The 22,097-nt window shown below is 35.5% G+C and overlaps 1 protein-coding gene across 1 annotated transcript in view; it reads right to left on the bottom strand.

Annotated features, from left to right (window-relative positions):
- The window catches only part of LOC116584061 (transmembrane protease serine 11E-like), a 44,890-nt gene that overhangs the window by 17,302 nt on the left and 5,491 nt on the right, over nt 1–22,097 (bottom strand). The window contains exons 2-5 of the mRNA XM_032332037.1: nt 12,428–12,552; nt 8,261–8,382; nt 6,708–6,775; nt 3,389–3,552 (exon numbers count right to left, since the gene is read on the bottom strand). Coding sequence (XP_032187928.1) covers nt 3,389–3,552; nt 6,708–6,775; nt 8,261–8,382; nt 12,428–12,552 — 479 coding nt within the window. The remainder of the gene's footprint in view (nt 1–3,388; nt 3,553–6,707; nt 6,776–8,260; nt 8,383–12,427; nt 12,553–22,097) is intronic.

Consider the following 22,097-nt stretch of genomic DNA (forward strand, 5'->3'; position numbering starts at 1 on the left):
ATAATGCCTCTGAGTACTTCAAATAGGAAAGGCTGATTAATTCCATTATAAGACAGAACCTCTAGGTTTAAAAAAAAAAAAAGCAACGCTGTTAGAATATCATAGACAGAGCGTGTCATTGCCTTGGGAAAAGGGAGGTCCAAACAGTGTTTCTTAATCTTAAATTTTAGCATGGATAATAGTCACATAAGGAGCATCTTTAACCTGTCAATTCCTGTTCCTCTTCCCAGTAATTCTGATTAAATAGTTTTGTGATGAAACCCAGAAATCTGAGTTTCATACCAGAAAGTAAAATGCAATATGTTCTCTTTGTGGGGAAATGCTATTCTAAATCATAGTATTGATTCCCGAAATGCAATGATATTTTTACTGACTATTATTCCAGGTTTTTTCTTTTACTAAATTCATAGGAATAGTCTCATTGTATAACATATATGAACTCGAGGTCCATAAATCTGTTCCTCATTTAAAAATAATGTTATCCCTTTCTAATTTTTCTTTCTGCTGAAATTTAGAAAGACAATTTTGGCCTCTTTTCAATTCTAGCCCATGGCTCCTTAGTTTATTGACTTTTCAACAATCAGGCCCCAATCCTATGCAAACACTAAGCCAACTAACAGATATATAAATCTTTAAGCATTTGGGTGCCTGGGTAAATTAAGCTGTCGGTTAAGCAACTGTCATCAGCTCAGGTCATGATCCCAGGGTCCTGGGATCCAGTCTTATATTGGGCTCCTTGCTCAGCAGGGAACCTGCTTTTCCCTCTCCCTCTGCTGCTCGCCCTGCTTGTGCTCTCATACTCTATCTCCATTAAATAAATAAATGAAATCTTTAAAAAAACAAAAACAAAAAACAAAAAAAATTCTAAGCATTTAATGTCCTTATTCAATAGATTTCCAAAGACTGAAAATGTTCTCTTTGAATATGCCAGGAGTTCTAAATACAGAAATTTCAATGTTAATTATTCTTTTAGTATTTAATAGAATTGATATGCTAGAAGTCTATAGTCTAGAAATGCTTCTTTTTGACCTTCTCCATTCTGGCTACTTTTGGGGGAAATAGCTCAAATAAGGAAGTGGTCATTTTTCTCAGTAAATATTAAATACTATCACCACTGATCTCTCCATGTCAAATAACCTGTTATTCTCTATCTCACCCTCTTCCTAGTTCTGGATTTGCATGTTGGTACTACTAACAGAGCCAGCTTAATTGATGTATATCTATATTGGGTCCTGGACTCAGCATGATTTTCTACTTGGTTTAATGCTCACTATCTTGAAGTTCTTGATATTTTCTTATTTTTTATATTTTTTAATATTTTTTATATTTTTTAAATTTTGTAACTTGTACTTTAAAAATGAAGTTTGATAGAATAATGGGTCATGGATGGCATGAGCAGAAGAGATACACACAACAAATGTGTCCATGGATTCTTGACACCCCATTTGCATACATCATTTGTGATACCCTATGAACTCAAGAATTCCAGTGGATCCACGATGTTCAGAAAATTCAAAATTCAAGATAAGTGTGGATATCTACCACTAAGGAACCAGGGAGCACTGACTGTCCCAGGAGGCCATGTTTTCTGTTTGAAGCAGAGCTTCCTTAGAACTCAGAAAGAAGGCAATAGCATTCTACTAAACACAAACCACCCAAGGACCTATTATAACCTTTTTTGCTCCCATTTTTCTTTATATTAGCTAATAGCTTCTGCTGAAAATAATGACATACAAGGATTTTCCAGTTCTTTCTTGCTTAAGCTAAAAGTAGAGAGCAATGGTAAAATGTGCACATTAACAACAAAGGAAATAAAAATTGTCAAACTAGCCTTGTATAGTGTTTCCATTGTTCTGGGAAGAGTCAAATTCATGCATGTGTGAGCTATGAAACACAATTGTACACATACTTAAATTCTTTTGCATTTATATTTGAAATCAATATTTTACAATATGAAGATAGATAATAAAACTATTGCTAGTATTTTAAAATTCTAATTTTTTCATTTAGAAAGGCATTGATTAGCAAACAAAAAATACCATGACAAGTCCAGAGAGACTGTAGAAAAAAGAAAAGTCATATTTTAATACCCTTAACAATACATTTTTGTTGCTTTTTGAAGAGTCCAACATTTTGCATTAGCTAGTTCTAATTACTCAAACCTTCCTTCCTAAGCAAGCAGGGTAGGTGATCATCAGGTCAGGCCTCAGGTTAGATCTATCAGCTTTTATGCTAGCACACTATGTTCATACTTTCTACTTGTTCCATGTACAATACTGTGTCCACTAGTCACATGTCCCTACTAAGTTCTTGAAATTCAGCTAGTCTTAACTGAAATGTGCTATAAATATAAAGTATGCACTAGATTTCAAAGCCTTAGTACAAAAAAATATATAAAATGTCTTAGGGATAATTTTTCTGTTGACTACTTGTTGAAATAATAGTACTTTTATATGTTGGGGTAAGTGTCACATTATTTAAATGAATCTCATATGTTTAGTTTTGCTTTTTCAGTGGGCTACTGGAATATTTAAGATCCTATGGTTAGCCCACATGATATTTCTATAGCATTGTTCTATAGCACACAACTTGACTCTTAACCAAACTTACTTCTACTGAGGATCTTCTGTGTTTCTTACTTTCTAGTAATGAGGATCTATCCTTGCTTATTTTGTTCTCCAATACCCAACAACAACAAAAACTCAAACTATTTAAATTAGCTGTAAACTAAGTATGAATAAAACAAGTATAAATAAATTATAAATTTTTCATTGGTGAATGGGCTAAGGGAAGAAAATGTAACAAGGTTTATCAATGAAACTTGAAAATAAATGTGTGGATGGCATGAACCTTTCCACACATCATACTCTCAGAACATAAAATGGAAACAACAAGATGGAGAAGAATATACAAAGCTACTTTCTCCATTTATAATTGGCTGCTATAGCTGAAGTGTAAGGTCCAATGCAGGAAAAGAAACCAGTCCCAGAGGTAAAGACAGACTTGCATAGGAGGCACAAGTTTAGGGTAATATAAAAAATAAATAATTCATTATGACCAATTTAATCCCAAAGAAATGTTCTATTGGTGGCAAGAGTCAATAATTGAAGGACATACAAAACATTTAAAAAATCAGTGCCTAAGGGGCAACTGGGAGGCTCAGTCATTTGAGTTTTTGACTCTTGATTTCGATTCAAGTCAGGATCTTAAGTCATGAGAATAAGCTCCATGTAGGGCTCCATGCTGGCTGTAGAGCCTGCTTGAGATTCTTTCTCTCCCTCTGCCCCTTCCCTCCTCTCTACTAACCGCCCATCAGTGCCTAAGACCAAAATTAAGATGGAGCTGTTTTATGTAAGAGAATTAAACTAAATAAGAGAAAGAAACTTACTTTTAATTTCAACTGATGCAGGATCTAATTTAGGGGGTCCTACAGCATCTTGCAGCTTTTCAGGTAGAACTTGCTGGATAATTTTATCAATGGCTTTAGGATCCTCAGTAGAGCGAAATTTAAAAATCAACAGCATATGAGCCAACACTCCATGTTCCTCTTGACTGTGGACCAATAAGATAAAAAAAAATATATGTCTTTAAAAGATATAGTTTGGAATTAGATTTATGGTAATATAACAATCTATTTTTTTCTTGATCATTCATTTGAAACACACACAAAAAACAAACTTATAATGTAATTTAAAAGATCCAACTTGGGGTGTCTTGGTGGCTCAGTTGGTTAAGCATCTGCCTTCAGCTCAGGTCATGATCCCAGGGTCCCAGGATTGAGTCCCCACATTGGGGGGGAGTTGGTCCCTGCTCAGTGGGGAGTCTGCTTCTCCCTCTCCCTCTGTCTGCTGCTCTGTCTGCTTGTGCTCCCTCTTTCAAATAAATAAATAAACAAACAAACAAACAAATAAATTTATTTTTTAAAAGATGTAAAATTATTTTTAAAAATCAAAATAAAAGATCCAATTTATTTTATTCTATATTCCTATTGTTTACCACATATGAAACTTCCGAATCGGCCGCCCTGATAGTAAGCTAATACACTCACAGTCTCTCTAACACCAAAATGTCTAGTTGTTAATATAAAAAGACACTCTCTTGTCAATCATTTAATACTACCAGATATAGTGTATGGTCAATACGGAGTCAACTCTGGCTTTGGCTTTCAGGTTTAATTCCCTGTGACTTAAATCCAATCATATCTCTTAAGCAATGTCAAGCTCTCCTAAACAACTTCTAAACCTAAGGATATTAGAATGCTTAACCAAATTGTCTTGACTTCACCTAATTATATTTTCAAGATAGAGCATTAATCAACCTTAATGTTTTTAGAATGAATTACTTCTTGGAATCATCCTTGACTTCTCTTTCTCATTCTTAGTCAGCTACTCTACCCCTTTTTCTTCACATGCAATCAGTTCTTAGAGAGTCTTACTCCTCACTATACAATGTATTGACTCCTTATATAAACTGTAAGTGGGAATATAAATTAGAGCCTCATTTTTAGAGGTCCATTTTGTTTATCAGTTATACATTTGATGATCCATTCTCTCTGATACAGCACTCTTTTCAAATATACTCTTGTGTGTACAAAGAGATTTATACATGTTTATCATAATCTTGTTTTTAAATCAGAAAAAATATGTAAAACCCAAGTGTCCATCAAAAGGACATTGGCTGAACTCCTGACATTATTTGTAGTGAAATACTATATAACGAGTTGTTGAGAAGATGTCTTCTGTTTCTCACCTCCTTTCACTCACTGAGCAAATCTGTACAACAGTTATTTATTCTGTCTTCTTTCTCTTAGACTATTCCTATACTGGCTGACTAATAGAAATAAAACAAACAAAACCCTGTCTCTACCCCAGATATTCAATTTATCTCTCACCTTCTTATCACAGCAAACCTTCTTGAAAGGATAAATTACACTCTGCCTCATATTTACTTTTTTGCATTCTGCTTCCTCCCTTTCCATTCTACTGAGACTTTTCTCTACACTAATTGACTTCCTTATTGACATATCCAGTGAATTCTTTCTAGTCATATTACTTGGTTTCTTGGGAGTATTTTGTCAATGCTGTAAATTTTTATCTTTCATGTCAGTGGTGCCTTTCTCACGTTTCTTTTCTTTTTTTTTTTTTTTTTCCTTCTCCTTCCCTGTATATTACCTAGGATCCTATTTTTTCCCCATCTCCTTAGCTATTGTTTTCTTCAGGCTTTCTTTTTTTTTTTTTTTTTTTTTTTAAAGATTTTATTTATTTATTTGACAGAGAGAGAGAGATCACAAGTAGGCAGAGAGTCAGACAGAGAGAGAGAGAGAGAGAGAGAGAAGCAGGCTCCCTGCTGAGCAAAGAGCCCGATGCGGGGCTCGATCCCAGGACACTGAGATCATGACCTGAGCTGAAGGCAGCGGCTTAATCCACTGAGCCACCCAGGCGCCCCTCTTCAGGCTTTCTTCACCATCATTTTCTTCCTTGCATTACCATTTTTCTGAAAAATTCCGCTTATATCCACATGTTCCAGTACTCTTAGTTGATAATGAACAAGGCATATCTTTAACTCAGTTCCCTTTTCTTCCGCTGAGTGAGACCCTATTTCAGGTTCATGTGGTCCCCTAGTATCTCAACTCAACATCTTTAATACTGATGTCATCTTCCCTACAAACTTGTGTTTCTTCTTATTGATTTCAGAAGAAATACTAATGAGTAGGAAGAGTACTAGGAGGAAGAAGTAAACAAATTGGAAAGTGATTTGGAAGGTAAAACCTGTAGAACTTAGTTATTCATAAAGTGTGAGGGGCCCAGGAAATGGAGGAATGTAGATTGATATCCATGTTTCCCATTAGTGTAATTGGGTTTCACTTGAGTTAGAGAATTTTCTGTGGAATTTCCATGTGGAGATGTGCATAGACAGGTATGTAGTTGTAGAAATCAGAAAAACAGTTTTGATTGGAAATAGAAATTTAGATTTCAAAAGCATATGAAGTCATGTGGGTGCATGAAGACCCCTTGAGAGATTGAAATTTTAAGGCTGGGAGAAGTAGATACAGATCCAAGAGAGAATAATATTTCAAATGCAGGAGAATAGATGTCAGCTAAGTGATAGACTGAGAAGGAACTCTTGGAGTTTTTGTCATTGAAATAATACTGGAAACAGCTTTCATTCTATTTTTGAGAAATTCAAATAATTTGTATTTAGACAATATATTATTTAAGATCCTAGTATAGTATTTTTCTTAAAACAGTGTGCTCTGAAATTCTATTTATTGATGGTTGACTATCAGATCAGATTTTCTTAGGTAAATATTTGAAGCAGAAAGGGGTAGAGAAGAAAATGGAGAAATAGGAGGTGAAGAACACCTCATCTACTACACTATTTTACATAGAGGACGATTGGCTACTAAACTAAGGGCTATGGCTTAGGTCCCTATTTATGCTAATTAGTTTCCAAAAAATTATTCGATCATATAGCCACCAATAACACCTCTGTCTTTTGAAATTATTCACCACACAAATGCTTTATTATAGGTTTAGAGAATGTATAAAGCAAATTGTAACCCATGACCTAGAACAGTTGTCAAATGAATGTTGGTTTAATTGAATTATATGATATCACTAACATTTCACAACAGTATTTATTAGTGACCAAGTTCACAGCTTTAGTTTTAAACTATATTCAGAAGTCAGCATTTTAGTTCTACATACCTGAACCTGATAATGTGAGACTTGATAAATTCTTCCCTCAAAGGAGATTTATGAAATGCATCTTTCACCTGTTCCAAAAATGTTCAAAATATGTCAGTGAGAATAATTTCTGCAAGTCAATTTAAAGCTCTAAGGAAAATTTAAAAACAAAACAAAGCAAAACAGAAAGCATTAATCAACATTTCATAATGCATTCAACTTGAAGAATCTTTTCTGGTATTCTACGCAGTGATTTCAAATGAACTCTCTGTTAGAAGTTATAGTATTGGGGAGACATAGTAGTGGGGCCAAGAGTGACATCTACACTCAGAAAGATACTAAAAAGAATAAACATACTTTTTTTTTTTTTTTTTTTTTTTTAAAGAAAGAGAAACTGTTCATACCCTAAGATAGAGACTTCCGTGTAAGTAAACAAAGGAAATGAAGTAATTCTGCCAACTGATGGTTGGGTCATAGATATGAGTGTGTGACAGTGTCACACGGTTCTTAAAACTAGTAAAAAATTTGCCAAATATCCTAGCATAACTTGCTTCTAATTCAGTATTAAAAATGTTCTTAGAAAGGCCCATGTGAACTAGGATACTCAGTCTACCTTGTATGTTCTGTTAGGTTTACTTCAATAAGATAGAAAAATGCATCTTGTGGAGATATTTCTTACTACTATAATTAAGAATTCTAACCAACTTAAATTTTTAAGTTAGGAGTCAAGGTAAACATGTCAAGTATTTCTTGGTCTCAGTGTGTGAGACCAAGAGACTAAGTAATCTGACAATGACTAGAAACCAGGCTCTTGTTCTCCTGGTCTATCCTGATAATTTTTCCACTTTTAAAAACATTTGATTCATTTCTGAGGATGAATGTTGAAGCCTTTAAAAGATGAGCATCCAGGGGCACCTGGGTGGCTCAGTGGGTTAAACTCTCTGCCTTCTGTTCAAGGTCATGATGCCAGGATCCTGGGATGGAGCCCCAGATTGGGCTCTCTGCTCAGCAGGGAGCTGCTTCCTACCCCCTCTCTCTACCTGCCTCTCTGCCTACTTGTAATCTCTGTCGGTCAAATAAATAAAATATTTTTAAAAAATAAATAAGTAAAAGATGAGTGTCCATGTGTCTCCTATAAACTTATCTACCCAAAAGTAGTCCAAGGTCAGATATTTGTAAATATAAAAATACTATTCAAGTATGTGTCTGAATAGTTTCAATCTTATGGTCTTTTGCTCATGGTGTCTTCTATAGGATACAGCAGTCATATTTTGGGTCACCCTCACATTCCCAGAATTTCTGGACTCTGCTGATTAAGACTGTAGCACTAGCTATGGAAGAATGAGTGGGAGGGACATGAAGGAAGGGCTAAGGTCACTTGCATCAGCCCTGCAAGACATACTCTCCCAAGTCATGTATTGTCAGTTTTGTTTTACTTCTTTCTGGCAGGGCTGCTTCCCATTTTTCAAAGATAAGCAAGATCAGTTGAATGGATATTATGGAAACTAGGTACCAAAAAAAATGGATATAAAATGATAACAAATGCCCTAGAAATGGAGGAAAAAAGTGCTTACCATCGATTCAATTTTCTGGCTCATTTCTGTGAAGTTTTTAGAACCTTCTCTTCCAAAGTCGCCATAGAGTTTGTTACTTGTAAACGACAATGTGCTATAGTAATTGTAGGTCTTCCTTTGATCTATGAAGGGAGAGGGAAAAAAAAATCATACTGTTTATCAGATGTATGTAAAGCGTCATTATTTCCATGTTTGGGGATTGCTAGAAAGACTGAGACCAGAGAGAAGGGCCCTACCTCAGATCATCACCTCTATCACCTTGCCTTGAGCTTCATGGTTATCTCAGAATAAAAGACAACAGCATTCATCATTATAATATTTAGAGTATAAAATCCATAAGAAATGCTTGTTGTTCCTATGGGCTAATTAGTTATGTATTATCCATTCCTGAATTAGCCACGAGAGGCAGCAATTCACACCATCTGAGCATAAAAACAAGAATGGACTTGGAAGTTTCCCAAGAGTAAATGCACTTTTATATTCCAAAAGTAGATTTCTCCCAACTCAGTAAAATTACATATCAATTTTGGTCTCAAGGACTATAGTGTAGGAAAATTTATTTGGGGTAAAGAAGATGAGGGTAAGGATGAAAATGTTTGAAGTTCAGCTAGGGAGCTAGAGCTGCCATTTGGCATAACCTTCCAGGGATACTTGGCTTCGCCTGGCTCCCTTGTCACTCCACTGATTTTCTCCCACCAGCCACAGAGATTGTCTTGTCTTGCCATTGTGTACATTTTCTGCATCCAGTTAAACAGCCCACATTTTTGGCCCACTGAAAATTAATAGAGCATCCATCTACACATCTATATGAAACAAGTATGAGCCCTAAGAAGATTCATTCATTCAACAAATATTAATGTTAACTACCTTTTCTATGAAAGAAACTAATACTCAATACTCTGTGTTGAGTATTAGGAATATTATGGTGATCAAAACAGCTGTGTGTTTGGTTATTGTAGGATAATGGAGTGTGCTTCCCCTAATCTCAATTTCTTTCCTCTTCTCTCTTGCTTCTCATTCTTTCCTTCTTCACTAGAATCCCAGAGGAAAAGGAAAGTAACGGTAGGCACCTGTGTCCCAAGCATATTCATGTATCTCATTTAATTTACCATAACTCCCATGGGAAGGCAGTATTGTTCATATTTAACAGATAAAGACTACAGTCTCAGAAATGTAAATAAGTTGCCCATCCCCAACATGACATAGCCAGAAAAGACAGAATTGGGTTTCAAGTCAAAGTTTAATTCTCAAAGCACAAACCTTCTTTATATACCACTTCGTGGAGTGGGAAAAACCAAACCCATTCACCAAAGCTGTAGGAGAAGTCTCTTATACATAAGAATTATGGAAAAAACTACTGGTAAATTTCAAAAGAACATCCCAGCTGTCCCAAGGATTTGGTTGGATTGACAAGGCTAAGGAACGGCCAGTGATACAAAAAGAGATGAAGGGCAGCCTGAATGGTCAGTACCTTCTGGGAATTAGCACCAAAGTGAGGGGCTAGGGAGGTTTTGCCTTTCTCCCTCTTTACTTAGCTCCCTTTCAGTGAACAGCCTTGACATGAATGGCCAGAGTGAACTGAAATGCAGGTAGGTCCCTGGAAATATACATAATCTCAAGTAAAGTTTTTAATTTACTGAAATATTAGACATTGGGTCTAAATTGGGCCTAAGAATCTGCATTTCTAACCAATTCCCATATGTGATAATGCAGATGATGGGACATAACCCCTCATTGGGAAGTTAGTATCTAGAGAGGAGAACTGACTCTTCCACATTTTAGTCCTATATATATATATTTTAATTTGATTGAGGGCACCTCAGTGGCTCAGTCAGTTAAGCATCTGCTTTCAATTCTGGTCATGATCCCAGGGTCCTGGAATCAAGCCTTGCATCTGGCTCTCTGCTTAGCGGGGAGTCTACTTCTGTCTCTGCCTCTCCCTTCTGCTCATGCTCTCTCTCTGACTCTCTCTCTCAAACAAATAAATAAAATCTTAAAAAAAATTATTAGATTAATAAATTTGAAATTACCATTCTAGAAGCCCAAAATGGGCAAACACCATTGATTTCATATACCTCAACCAAATTAACAACTTGTGTGTAGTCAATATTTTACTTTGAGTCAATAGACTCAAACAGGTCACTAAGTGTCAATATTTCCTAGTTGCTAGAATTATATGGCATGTGTAGTTGTTGGAAAATATTGGGGACTATTAACAGAAAAATAAGAAAATTAAGGATGAACATTAGTTTATTGACAATTTTCTGAAAAAGTTTGTGAATCTGTTATCTACAAGGATGTTGCTTATAATAGAGTCACCTTCTATCATTCAATTCACAGAGGGACAGAAATGCAGTCCCAAAGGCCCCTGAACACCAGCTGCCACACACAATGCTCTGTAGTCCTGGGCTTTATACCAAAATAATGTTGTTGTGGTTTTTTTCAAGGTAAGTCACCTCCCTCTTAATCTGTCTGTTTCTGTAACTATTTATTTTAGTTTGCTTATTTAGGTATGCCAACTCCTAAATGCTCATGTGCTATATCCACTCTGTTCTTTGTTTCTCTGTCAGAACAGAGGGCAAGTCACACATGTAAGACAGTAACTGTTTATTCAGGTGTGCTGTGTGGGCAGTGTGGAAGTTGGGTATTCCATATTACTAAACTGATCATTCAAACAATAGGATGCAGGAACAGGTGACTGGAAAAATCTTGCCAGGTTTTCATTGTATGCATGTGAGCAAGATGGCTTGGGAAGAGGCAAATGGAGAATCAGTAAGAAACATTTTCTCTCACTGAGACAATGAGACCTCTAGCTTTAGTAGGAATTCTTTGTGATGTCAGACAAACCAAAGTATGCCCCCTTGAAAATATCATAGGTTTGATTCACTAATCTTTATCATTCAGTATTCAATAGATATTCATTATTTAATATGTGGCAAGATCCTTCTAAGTTCTGGGAATATTAAAAATGAACAAAACATAGTGTTAAGCACCTGTGAATTATGACGCTTACAATATTATGAGACTCAATATATTCCTAACGGAACTGTAGAATTATAAAGTTATTTTAGCCATTATTTTTTTTTCTTTTTAATTAAAAAGACAGTCCACAGAAATAACCAAAATATAGATACTCCAAAATTTAAGGACTTGTGTGTGGGTAAACTCAACCAAAAAAAAGTCTTTACTTTAAATATATTTTCTTTAAACTACCCAGAAATGATCTACCTTGCTTTAGAAATTGAGATTGGAATTGAGATTATGTCTGTCAGTGGAGGACGATAACCAATTTACAGATCACCTTGTCTCTTTACAAGAAAGCAACTTGTGCAAATTCCCAATTAAATTAGAATCAAGTAATTAGCTTCTTTGGTTACAGTGTCTTGAACATCAAAGCATTAGCTAGTCACTAAGGGAGATATTAAGCCAATAGGTCATAGTGGAGTCAACTAATTATAACTTGAGGCAGAGTAGAGGGAAACTTCAGAAGGGTTGTTATACCCTGGAAGAACAGTCCTGAAGTACCCTGGGGACCTTTCTAATAACAGAGCAGACTCATGGTTCATCTAGCTGTGAGATACCTGATTACCACAGAGTGAACCTCTTTATAATTAACCTTCTCAGCATATTCTATCCTCTTTAATCACATGCAATACATACCAAGATGAGATTAAAAACAACAGAAACAGACACTTACTAAACAATATATAATTATGAGCATTTTTCCAGCTTACTAGTACAGAACAGAGACAACTTCTCTATGATCCTTGATTATGTAATTATCTTTTGGGCTCTCAGGATGTCAGTAAGTTGGAATAATTTTAAATCAAGGTGATTGCTCTGCATCCTCAAACAACTCAACACGGTCAACTCTAGCTCTCCCATGGTCTTCCCCTATTTAATATTTGATTATCACTTATTAATGAACATAAAAACTAGCATGCTATTCCCAGCAGGAAGCATTGCTTCATCAAAGATAGAAGAAAGAATCCTCCTTGTCTTATAAGGATTATGTGAGAGAGACAAGGCAGGTAAAGAATGCTTTGTACCAGCTCTGCCAATGAGTTGTAGTCATGAATGAATAAGCCTGAGGCAAATCAAAACCAAAATGCACATCAGGAAACATTTGGGGGTAAGTCACATGATGCCAGGGCAGCCCGTACTTACTGTATCTCACATAATGAACAGTAAGTCCAATGCACACGGCCACGACAATCAGGGAGATAAAGGTGATGAGGCCAATAACCCAGGGTTCCAAACAAAGTCTCTTCCTGTTCTTCACCACAGCTGGCCTGAGAAAGCAAGCAAATAAATGGGTTATATCACAGGGCACACCACACCCACTCCTTGGGTAAAGTAGATATTTCTGGGGAATTCAGGACCCTCACGTGGTAGAATACTGTTTAGGTTTGGAACTGATTCTGGTCCCAGGCTGCTGAAGCCAATTCTGGCTCTGGTTGCCTGATCTTAGGCAAGTCATTTGACATCTCTCTGCCTGTTTCTTCATCCATAAAGGGAAGATGATTGTGATAGTACCTATCTCATAGGATTGTTGTAAGGATTAAATGAATTATTATATATAGAGGGTCTACAACAGTGCCTGGCATGTAGAAAATACTTAGTAAGTGTTCACTATGATTTATTGCGCTGATTATGTCCAAAATAATGAGTTAGGCACAATCAGAGCTATGAAAATGTTTAAAGCCTGGTTTTACCACTCTAAAATCTTAAAAGGTCTGTGAAATATGTTACAGCTTGATCCATTCTGTTCCAGATAAAATTTCTATTTCTACTCTATTTTTCTGAATTATTTCCAAACAAACTTTGAGAATACACATAAGAGATTACCGCAATTTCCTTCTAGAGAACCTGAGTGCTTGTACTCTAAATTTCAGTAACACTACAAGAAATCCCTTATGCATAGGATTCCCTCAACCTCTCCCATTTTTTTTCTGCTTCCAAAAACATGTTACTGAAAAATGTTGGTCAGTTGGGTTTTTGTTTAATTAGTACAATTGCTGTTTCCTTGTTTTTAGTAGTTGCTAAGCAAACTCAAAAGTTAAAGAAAATAAAATAATAGTCAGAGTTGGCTAAGGAGTTTGAATATGAAGCTGTTATTTTATATTTCTTGAGGTATTTATCATGCTGGTAGAATCACTGGCAAATATGCTTATCTCCAGAGCACTGCCTGGTATGTGAGGGCTGGGACGAAGTGTGGTGTGATGCTGAAGGAGCACAGGGAGGTCAGTCACAGTGGGGAGGATTCTCAATCTAGCTCTTCCCCTAACAGCTGTGTGACTTGGACAAATCATTTAAACTCTGAGCTAAGTTCTTCCTCTGTCAAGAAGGGACAGTATAGACATTCGGTCTGAAGCACATGGTTGATTCTGAGATCCTGAATGAGATCATGAACGTGAAAACTTTCTGCAAATTGCACAGCTACTTTTGCAATAAATAATTTCTGCTTACAGGAAGCAAGGGGACTCAGTTTCTGGTTATGTAGGACCAAGATGTGACATCATCTTGGGACCTATCCCATCATAGCTTGGCTCTGCCTCAATGTTTTGTTTTGTTGGAACTTGGTCACAGAAGTCAAGACTGTCATCATTACTACATGACTCTGCCCTCCTGAAGGCACTGAGATACAGTGAAAGGCTCTAGAGACTCTATCTGGTCTCCTGTATTGTTCCTGTGATTTTCCTATGAGACTATACAGCCAAGGACACGTCATCTTCCTCTCCCCAATCTCTTCAATGTTCAGTCCTCCCTTAAATGATATTCCAAACACCTGATCCTACAATGGCAATTACTGCAAGATAAAAAGATTGCTCCATGAGGAGGTCATTAATTTTTTATGTGCAAATGTGCCTAAAAACCCTAAAAATTCATTCCTGTTCCTTCATCTCTGAATACTTGCTATTCACCTGTTGCAGAAGAAATAAGATGTGCATAGCAGATGTAAACAAAACTTTAGGGGAAATATGGGGAGGGAAGGGCTTCTCAACTAATGTCAAAACATGCCAGATGAAGACTATGAATTTGTAATTATAGCAAATGTGCTATAGTTATCAAAAATATATGATCACTGTGTAGAACTGTGAAATATGGCAGAAGTTCTAATTGTTCTATAATTTTTTATCAAAACAGAAAATTAAAACAACACAGCCATTAAATTGATGGGATAAATCTAGAAGTATCAAGATGGAAATAGTCATGATATTTTACATTTTAAGGAAAAAATGTTGCAGAAAAATATGCATTGTATGTTCCAGGTTTTTTAAAAATAATTTTTAAAAATTTTTATTTATTTATTTGATACAGAGAGACAGCATGAGTTGGGGAAGGGGCAGAGGGAGAAACAGACTCCCTGCTGAATAGGAAACCCAACTCAGGGCTAGATCCCAAAGGCCATTGCTTAACTGACTGGGCCATCCAGGTGCTCTCATCAAAAACATTTTGAATAAACTATGAGGAGAGTCTGATTTTGAGTCTTGCCACCAACTTATTTATTGTATAATCTTATACCAGTAGATTCAATTCTCTCTCTTATATTTTCCATGTCAAAACCAGAGATAATAATTTCAGACCCCACCTAACATGATGAACTATGCAGAGATAAAAATAGTAGTGTTTTTTTTTATTACTTTGAGTTCACAAGCAGAAAATTATCAGCAAGGTCTATTATTATTATCATCATTATTTTAATTATTAATAATAATGGTAATGACCGTATTACTGAGATGTTTGTCATTTGAGACTTTAAATCTTCCTTCTTAGTCTGTATGGCATTGCTGTGTAAACTGATTCACCCTGTTTCTTAATTACTTTCTGTTGCTCTCTCAGCAAGAGATTAAGTAATGAACTACTTCAAACCATGCATGGTAGAATTGTGTTCAAAAAGATAGGTAAAATGGAGGAATAAATCCATTTTACATATCAGTAGACAATTATATAATTAACCCCTCCTGTACACAAGTCCTTGTGATTATTGTGGCCTTTTGAAACTTATCTGAACCTTTTCATGTAAAATCACCTTCAGACTGGATAAATTCTAATAGCTTCAATAGTGTCAAATTTATTTCTTTCTAGGATTTTTCCTTTCAATTTGTGGAGAGTTGTGAGTAGATGATGAATATAGCAGTTAAAATACAGGTACATTTTTATAAACCTAAAATTGTCGGAAGACAACTAATATGTCCAGAGTTGTATCCAGAGTTGTGCTATCACTTCTTCATGTGTCATTTTAAGAATGGTACTAAAAAGGAAAAGCAGCAACAGCAACAAAAGGGCAAGGACAAGCAAAAGATACTAACACAAATAAACCTCATAGCAAGCCCTGGAGAGTAAGTCCCGGCTCATAGGGCTTCAGAGGAAAGTTTATCAGAACGAACCCCTACATAACACCACCACTGTAGACTGATTAACAGTAGATGACTAATTCTTTGCTCATCCTCAGTAATGGTAAGCGGCAGTGATATTCTTAGTCTTCATGTTTCACCAACCCAGTCCAGCTGAGAGGTTTTAAATGAATATGTGTACATCATCTATAACGTTGGTGGTTCCAAAGCATTATTATCAACTACTTAAGCCAGAAGTCAGCACACTCCTCTGTAAAGTTCCAATAGAAACTATTTTAGGCTTCCTGGGTCACACATTCTCTGCTGCAACTACTTAGCTGTGCCCTTGTAGCCATAAAGCAACCATTGACAATGCTCAAATGCACATGGTTGTGTTCCAATAATACTTTATTTCTGTGCACTGAAATTTGAATTTCATCTAATTTTCTCATGAATAGTTTTCTTCTTTTAATTTTTTTTCAACTATAAAAGTATAAAAATCATTCTTAGCTCAAGCACTGTATAAAAACAGGTGGTGGGCCATAGTTCACTGATGGTTGACTTAAGCAATAGTCTACAAATCAATGCTAATTGTGTTGGGAAGCTGTAATAATCTTTTCACTTTCTAGTCTCATCTGCATGGCAAATTTAATGTAGTCTGTCTCCAATCCCATTGCCACTGACTTTATTCTGGAATTCTCACTTAATTGTGTCCTGTAGCTTAATACCAGCTTCTCTTCTGTCCTCTTAACCTCTGAATCATTCTCCATTCCAGTAAGCTATCTTTCTAGAAATGATGTAGCCAATGGCTGAGACTACTAAAAACCCAAGTTGGCCTTAGCCTGGCATTCCTCTTTTCCCCGTTAACTTTTCAGGCTCTTTGCCTTTGTTTCTGTTTGTTTCCTACCTGGAGTAACAGGATTAATGCTTTGTTTGCATCTTTTTTTATTTTTAATTAATTTATTTATTTTAAGAAAAACAGCATTCATTATTTTTTTCACCACACCCAGTGCTCCATGCAATCCGTGCCCTCTCTAATAACCACCACCTGGTACCCCAACCTCCCACCCCTCCTCTTAAAAGCTCATCTGTATTTAAGAGCCTGTTCAAAAAATCCCCTCCGCTTCAGTTAGGTCTACCTTGAGCATCGTGTTGAAGTACATATTTTGAGCTCCTTAAGGGTAGGGAATGAGCCTTACTATCTCTATATTCTCAAACCACATGCTCAAGATAGGTTCACAGAAGGAACTGAATTGAAGTTGACTAAACCAGTTAAACTGATCATTTGTCAATACCACAATATGGGTCTCCATATCTCTCAAAGCACTTCTGGTTTGCCTTAGTCTTAGAAAAGAACTTGGTATATACGCACAAGGAAAGACAGGTTGGACATTGTGGAGAATAATTATTATTTAAGTAAAACCTGATTTCCATAAAACACTTTATATAATGATCACGTTTTGTGGTTAATATTTCTATATTACATATGTTTAAAACACGTGATTTTCCAACTGTGATTTGATCTATCCACTGTAAAGTGTTATAATAGTATAGAAAGTGACAAATGCAATGAGGGGACATTAATTTCAGGAAACACATTACTTGGGGCTATTGCATGTATGCAATGCAATATCAAAACAAAAGCATAAAGAAATATGTCACAATGATGTAAGAACCTAGTACTTTATGACATTGCTAATCCCCTAAGTCAGTGCTTAGGATTTCAAATATCAGTTAATAAGCATTAATTCAATTTTTATTATGTTTTTGTCACCAGCTTATTTCTTTAGCTGATTGAGTTGTACCCACTTGTCCTATCCACACAAATACTTCAGGAGATTTCTTCTCTGTGGAAGACTCTTAGCAGCAGGCATTGGAGAGCTCTTTAATCTTTCTTACACCTTGTCAAATAAGACTATAAAAATATACAGGTTGGAACTAAAATTTGTATACGTGTTCATGGATCATATATTTTCATTGCTTTTTCTAAAAATAAATACAAATTACTTCTAAAATTGCAAAGAACATATTTCTGTCCTGTTAACTGTTACACAAACATATTTATAAATTATCTACTAACATCAGCGAGGCCCTTGGACTGGTTATGTGTGCATTCTCAAGAATGTTAACTACAAATAGTTCTCATACAACAAGGTGGGAGTCTAATGACCAGAAAACCATTTCCATTTTCTCTGTACAACACTAAGATAAATGGTGAGTTCATTGTTTTAATAAAAATGTTTGAGCATATATTACACCATGTTCTAGATTAGCCTAAGATAACATAAGGAGAAAGATATATATAGATATATAGAGAGAGTATATATAGATATATAGAGTAATATATATAAATATATACATATATGTGTGTGTGTATATATATATATACGTGTGTGTGTGTGTGTGTGTGTGTGTGTGTATATATATATATATATATATATAATTACTAAGACTACATTAATTCCCATCTAGACATTTCCTTAAGTCAGGCCACAAAATTTATAGCTTTCCAGCAGCCAACTCCAAAACAAAAATAAAAAAACAAAACAAACAAGCAAACCCTCTTCAGGTAACTTTTTCATGGCAACCATAAGATAAACAGTGAACAATTATTTAGTAACAATACAATTCCTTTCCTCATTAAAAAATTAGTATGTAATGTAATGAACTATAGTCTCCATTGAAACCAAAATTAGTTTTGTAATACTCTTAGTGTATTCTTCAATATGGGTAATATTGGCAAATGACATCAATTACTATTTAGTAAAAACAGTTTGATGGTGTGGGGAAGGGGAGCAGTATGAATCATTCATACCAAGCTCTATGATAATTTAAAAAAATATCTAACAAGCTTTGAAGCTTTTGAAATCTTCTGCACAGCAAAGGAAACAGTCAATGAAACAAAGAGGCTACCCAGAGAATGGAAGAAGATATTTGCAAATGACACTACAGGCAAAGGGCTGATATCCAAGATCTATAAAGAACTCCTCAAACTCAACACACACAAAACAGATAATCACGTCAAAAAATGGGCAGAAGATATGAACAGACACTTCTCCAATGAAGACATACAAATGGCTAACAGACACATGAAATAATGTTCATTATCACTAGCTATCAGGGAGATTCAAATCAAAACCACATTGAGATACCACCTTACACCAGTTAGAATGGCCAAAATTAACAGAATAGGAAACAGCAAGTGTTGGAGAGGATGTGGAGAAGGGGGAACTCTCTAACACTGTTGCTGGGAATGCAAGTTGGTGCAGCCTCTTTGGAAAACAGTGAGGAGATTCCTTAAGAAATTAAAAATAGAGCTACCCTATGACCCTGCAATTGCACTATTGGGTATTTACTCCAAAGATACAGATGCAGTGAAAAGAAGGGCCATCAGTACCACAACATTCATAGCAGCAATGGCCACAGTTGCCAAACTGTGGAAAGAACCAAAATGCCCTTCAACAGACGAATGGATAAACAAGATATGGTCCATATATACAATGGAGTATTATGCCTCCATCAGAAAGAATGAATACCCAATTTTTATATCAACATGGATGGGACTGGAGGAGATTATGCTGAGTGAAATAAGTCAAGCAGAGAGAGTCAATTATCATATGGTTTCATTTACTTGTAGAGCATAAAGAATAACACAGAGGACATCAGGAGATGGAGAGGAGAAGTGAGACCGGGAAAATCGGAGGGGGAGACGAAACATAAGAGACTGTGGACTCTGACAAACAAATGGAGGGTTTTGGAGGGAAGAGGGTGGAGGGTTGGGTGAGCCTGGTGGAGAGTATTATGGAGGGCATGTATTGCATAGAGCACTGAGTGAGGTGCATAAACAATGGATTTTGGAACACTGGAGAAAAAATTAAAGAATAAAGGAAACTCAATATAAAATAAAATCTAACAATACTTCCTTAACTATTATTGAAATGGCTCTGTAATGGGATTTTCATATTATAAAGTATCTAAAGGTTATTGAAATTGTAGGCATAAAAACATAGTATTACTTAGTACAGTAATAAGTACAGTACTTACTATAGTAGTAAGTTTTTAATAAACATTGTGACTCACCATTGTGACAGAAAACCCTACCACTCATGAACTTTTAACTTTAGCAAAACCCATAACTTAACCATTCCTATATTTAACCAACCATAACACTCAAGTGATAGTATCTTTCCTCCCACCTACTTTTAAAGGAAGTTGTGAAGATCACATATGCGATCATCAGACTTTGTTAAATACATGTATTATACTCTGGCAAGTATCAGTGACAACTCAACAGTAAGGAATGTCTCTGATCTCCACTGTGTGATGAACAAGGTATTTATTAAGTCCCCAACCAGATATGGTACTGCACAGGAAACTACAAACTGAGATTCAGGTTGACACTTTGCCTGACCTCTAGAAATATGTAATCACAGATAGATGTGGTGCCACAAAATTTAAATATATTATTAAATAATTAGTATGGGTTTATAGACTTATAAACTGAGCTATTTTCATCCTTAATTCTACTAAGATATTTGCTTTCTTTTCTTCAAACTCTTTTTACTTCAAGGTAATAAACTGCCACAATCTGAGTAAGGAACTTTAAAAGCAACAGTTTCCACAGAAATGTTGACAAGGGATGCCATTGCAGCCAGTCATGGGGAATTGTACGCACTTAAAAATATATTTAAAAAAAATAAGAATTCCCTGGGGATAAAAATATATGTTTATAAAAAATAAAAAATTAAAATACTTAAAAAAAAATAATAAGAATTAACAGGGAGTGTGTAATTATGTGGTGGCAGGTATGATCAGAAGAAAAATAGTTGAGAAACATAAGCTCAGAGACACTTTCGAGGCTGTTAATACATAACATAGAATTTCAGAAACTTTTTGTAATGTTAGATGTCTTCCTACCAAATATTTCTCATAACTTTGTTTAGACGCCTCCTGCGAGAGTTGGCGTGATAGAGTAGAATGAGCTCTAAACTGTTAGTCCAGTGACCTGCATCTTAGACCTAAAGGTTTCTGCTTAAGGATTAAGTCCTTTCATCTAAGTCTGAAGGTTTGAGACGAGAAACCTGAAAGCATATTCGACATCAGATAAGTTCCAGCATCCGTAACCCCCAACTTGTGTGATGTTGAGTGCCCTCTCATTTTCCTCATCTGCTAAAAGCAATGAGTATTTTAACTGATCTAGATACTCTTTATCTTCCACCAAAGTTAGTGCTCCATGCCTCACATTACTTAAAAATGCTTAATATATTATAATTAAAATTTAGCATTTACTAAACAATTAGCTTTAACATAATTTTTCAAATATCTCATTTTTCTGGTTGCCACATGCCAGTTAAGTGGAATGAAGTAAGGAACTGCAAGTGATTTTAAATAATTCAAGTTTCATATGAGGAAGTCATAAATGTTATTACTTGTCTCCTAAGCCAGTTTTAAAATCTCTAGAACCGTGAAATTTCATTTTATGTAAAACAATGATGGCCCTTAGAATTGGAATGTGTCAGTTGAAAGACACACTAAGAGTCTACAGTATACTCCGGATTGCTTTTTCCTGGCAAACACTATAAGCCACACACAAAGAATCCCTCCAATAATCTAGAAATTCCTTTTTATAATAAAACCCTACCAGAATTAATGTATCAATGAAGGGCAATTGGAAAATGCATGGATTCTGTTAATGTTTAAATTATTCTCCCAGAAGTGAGATTTCTTGATTAATGAATTTCCTGTCCCAGCTGCTGACCTATAATAGGTGGAAGTATTGAGTCTTAACTTTTGAATGGAACACCAAATTAATACCATAATAGTATAAGAAAGGTGTTATCCAAAAGAATAAAATATCTTCAGTTACCAATGCTATGGCCTTAATTTACATCTACTTGCTGATGACTACCAGATCCATAACTGCAGCTCAGATCACTTGGCTAACCTTCTGACCCATACATCTACTGCCTTCTTTTCATCACAATAGAATATACCTCTAGTCATTCAAATTTAACATGTCTGTAGTAGATCCTTGTTGGTGTCTACCCCAAATAACTTTTTCTTAATAATACAATCTTTGATATTTGTTGAGCACATAGCCATCTTGGAAAATAGAATAGTGTCCCTTGTCCACAGGCCTATCTGCCTGCCTCCAGACTTGTTTATACTAATTCCATTTTTTATAAGCCACTGTTACCCTAAATTTCTTGTCCCTCATATATAGCTAAATCTGATGCTATTACAATATGCAAAACAAATCAGTTGCAATCAAGGTGAATTGCCACTTTTTTGTAATTATCTTTGGGAAACTAATTTTTTATAGTTTATATGGGAAAGATGATAAAATAATTTTATGTAATATTCTCTAGCAGCTGATTTTAAGATACTCTTGACTATACTCTATGGCTTTAAGCAAATGATTTCCATTTCTTACTTATTGGATAAAGGTCTGGGTTTTGGCATCCAACACTTTGGATTTAGTCCTGGCTCTGCCTCTCACT

The sequence above is a fragment of the Mustela erminea genome, chromosome 2 (assembly GCF_009829155.1).
Source record: "Mustela erminea isolate mMusErm1 chromosome 2, mMusErm1.Pri, whole genome shotgun sequence".
Taxonomy (NCBI): Eukaryota; Metazoa; Chordata; class Mammalia; order Carnivora; family Mustelidae; genus Mustela; species Mustela erminea.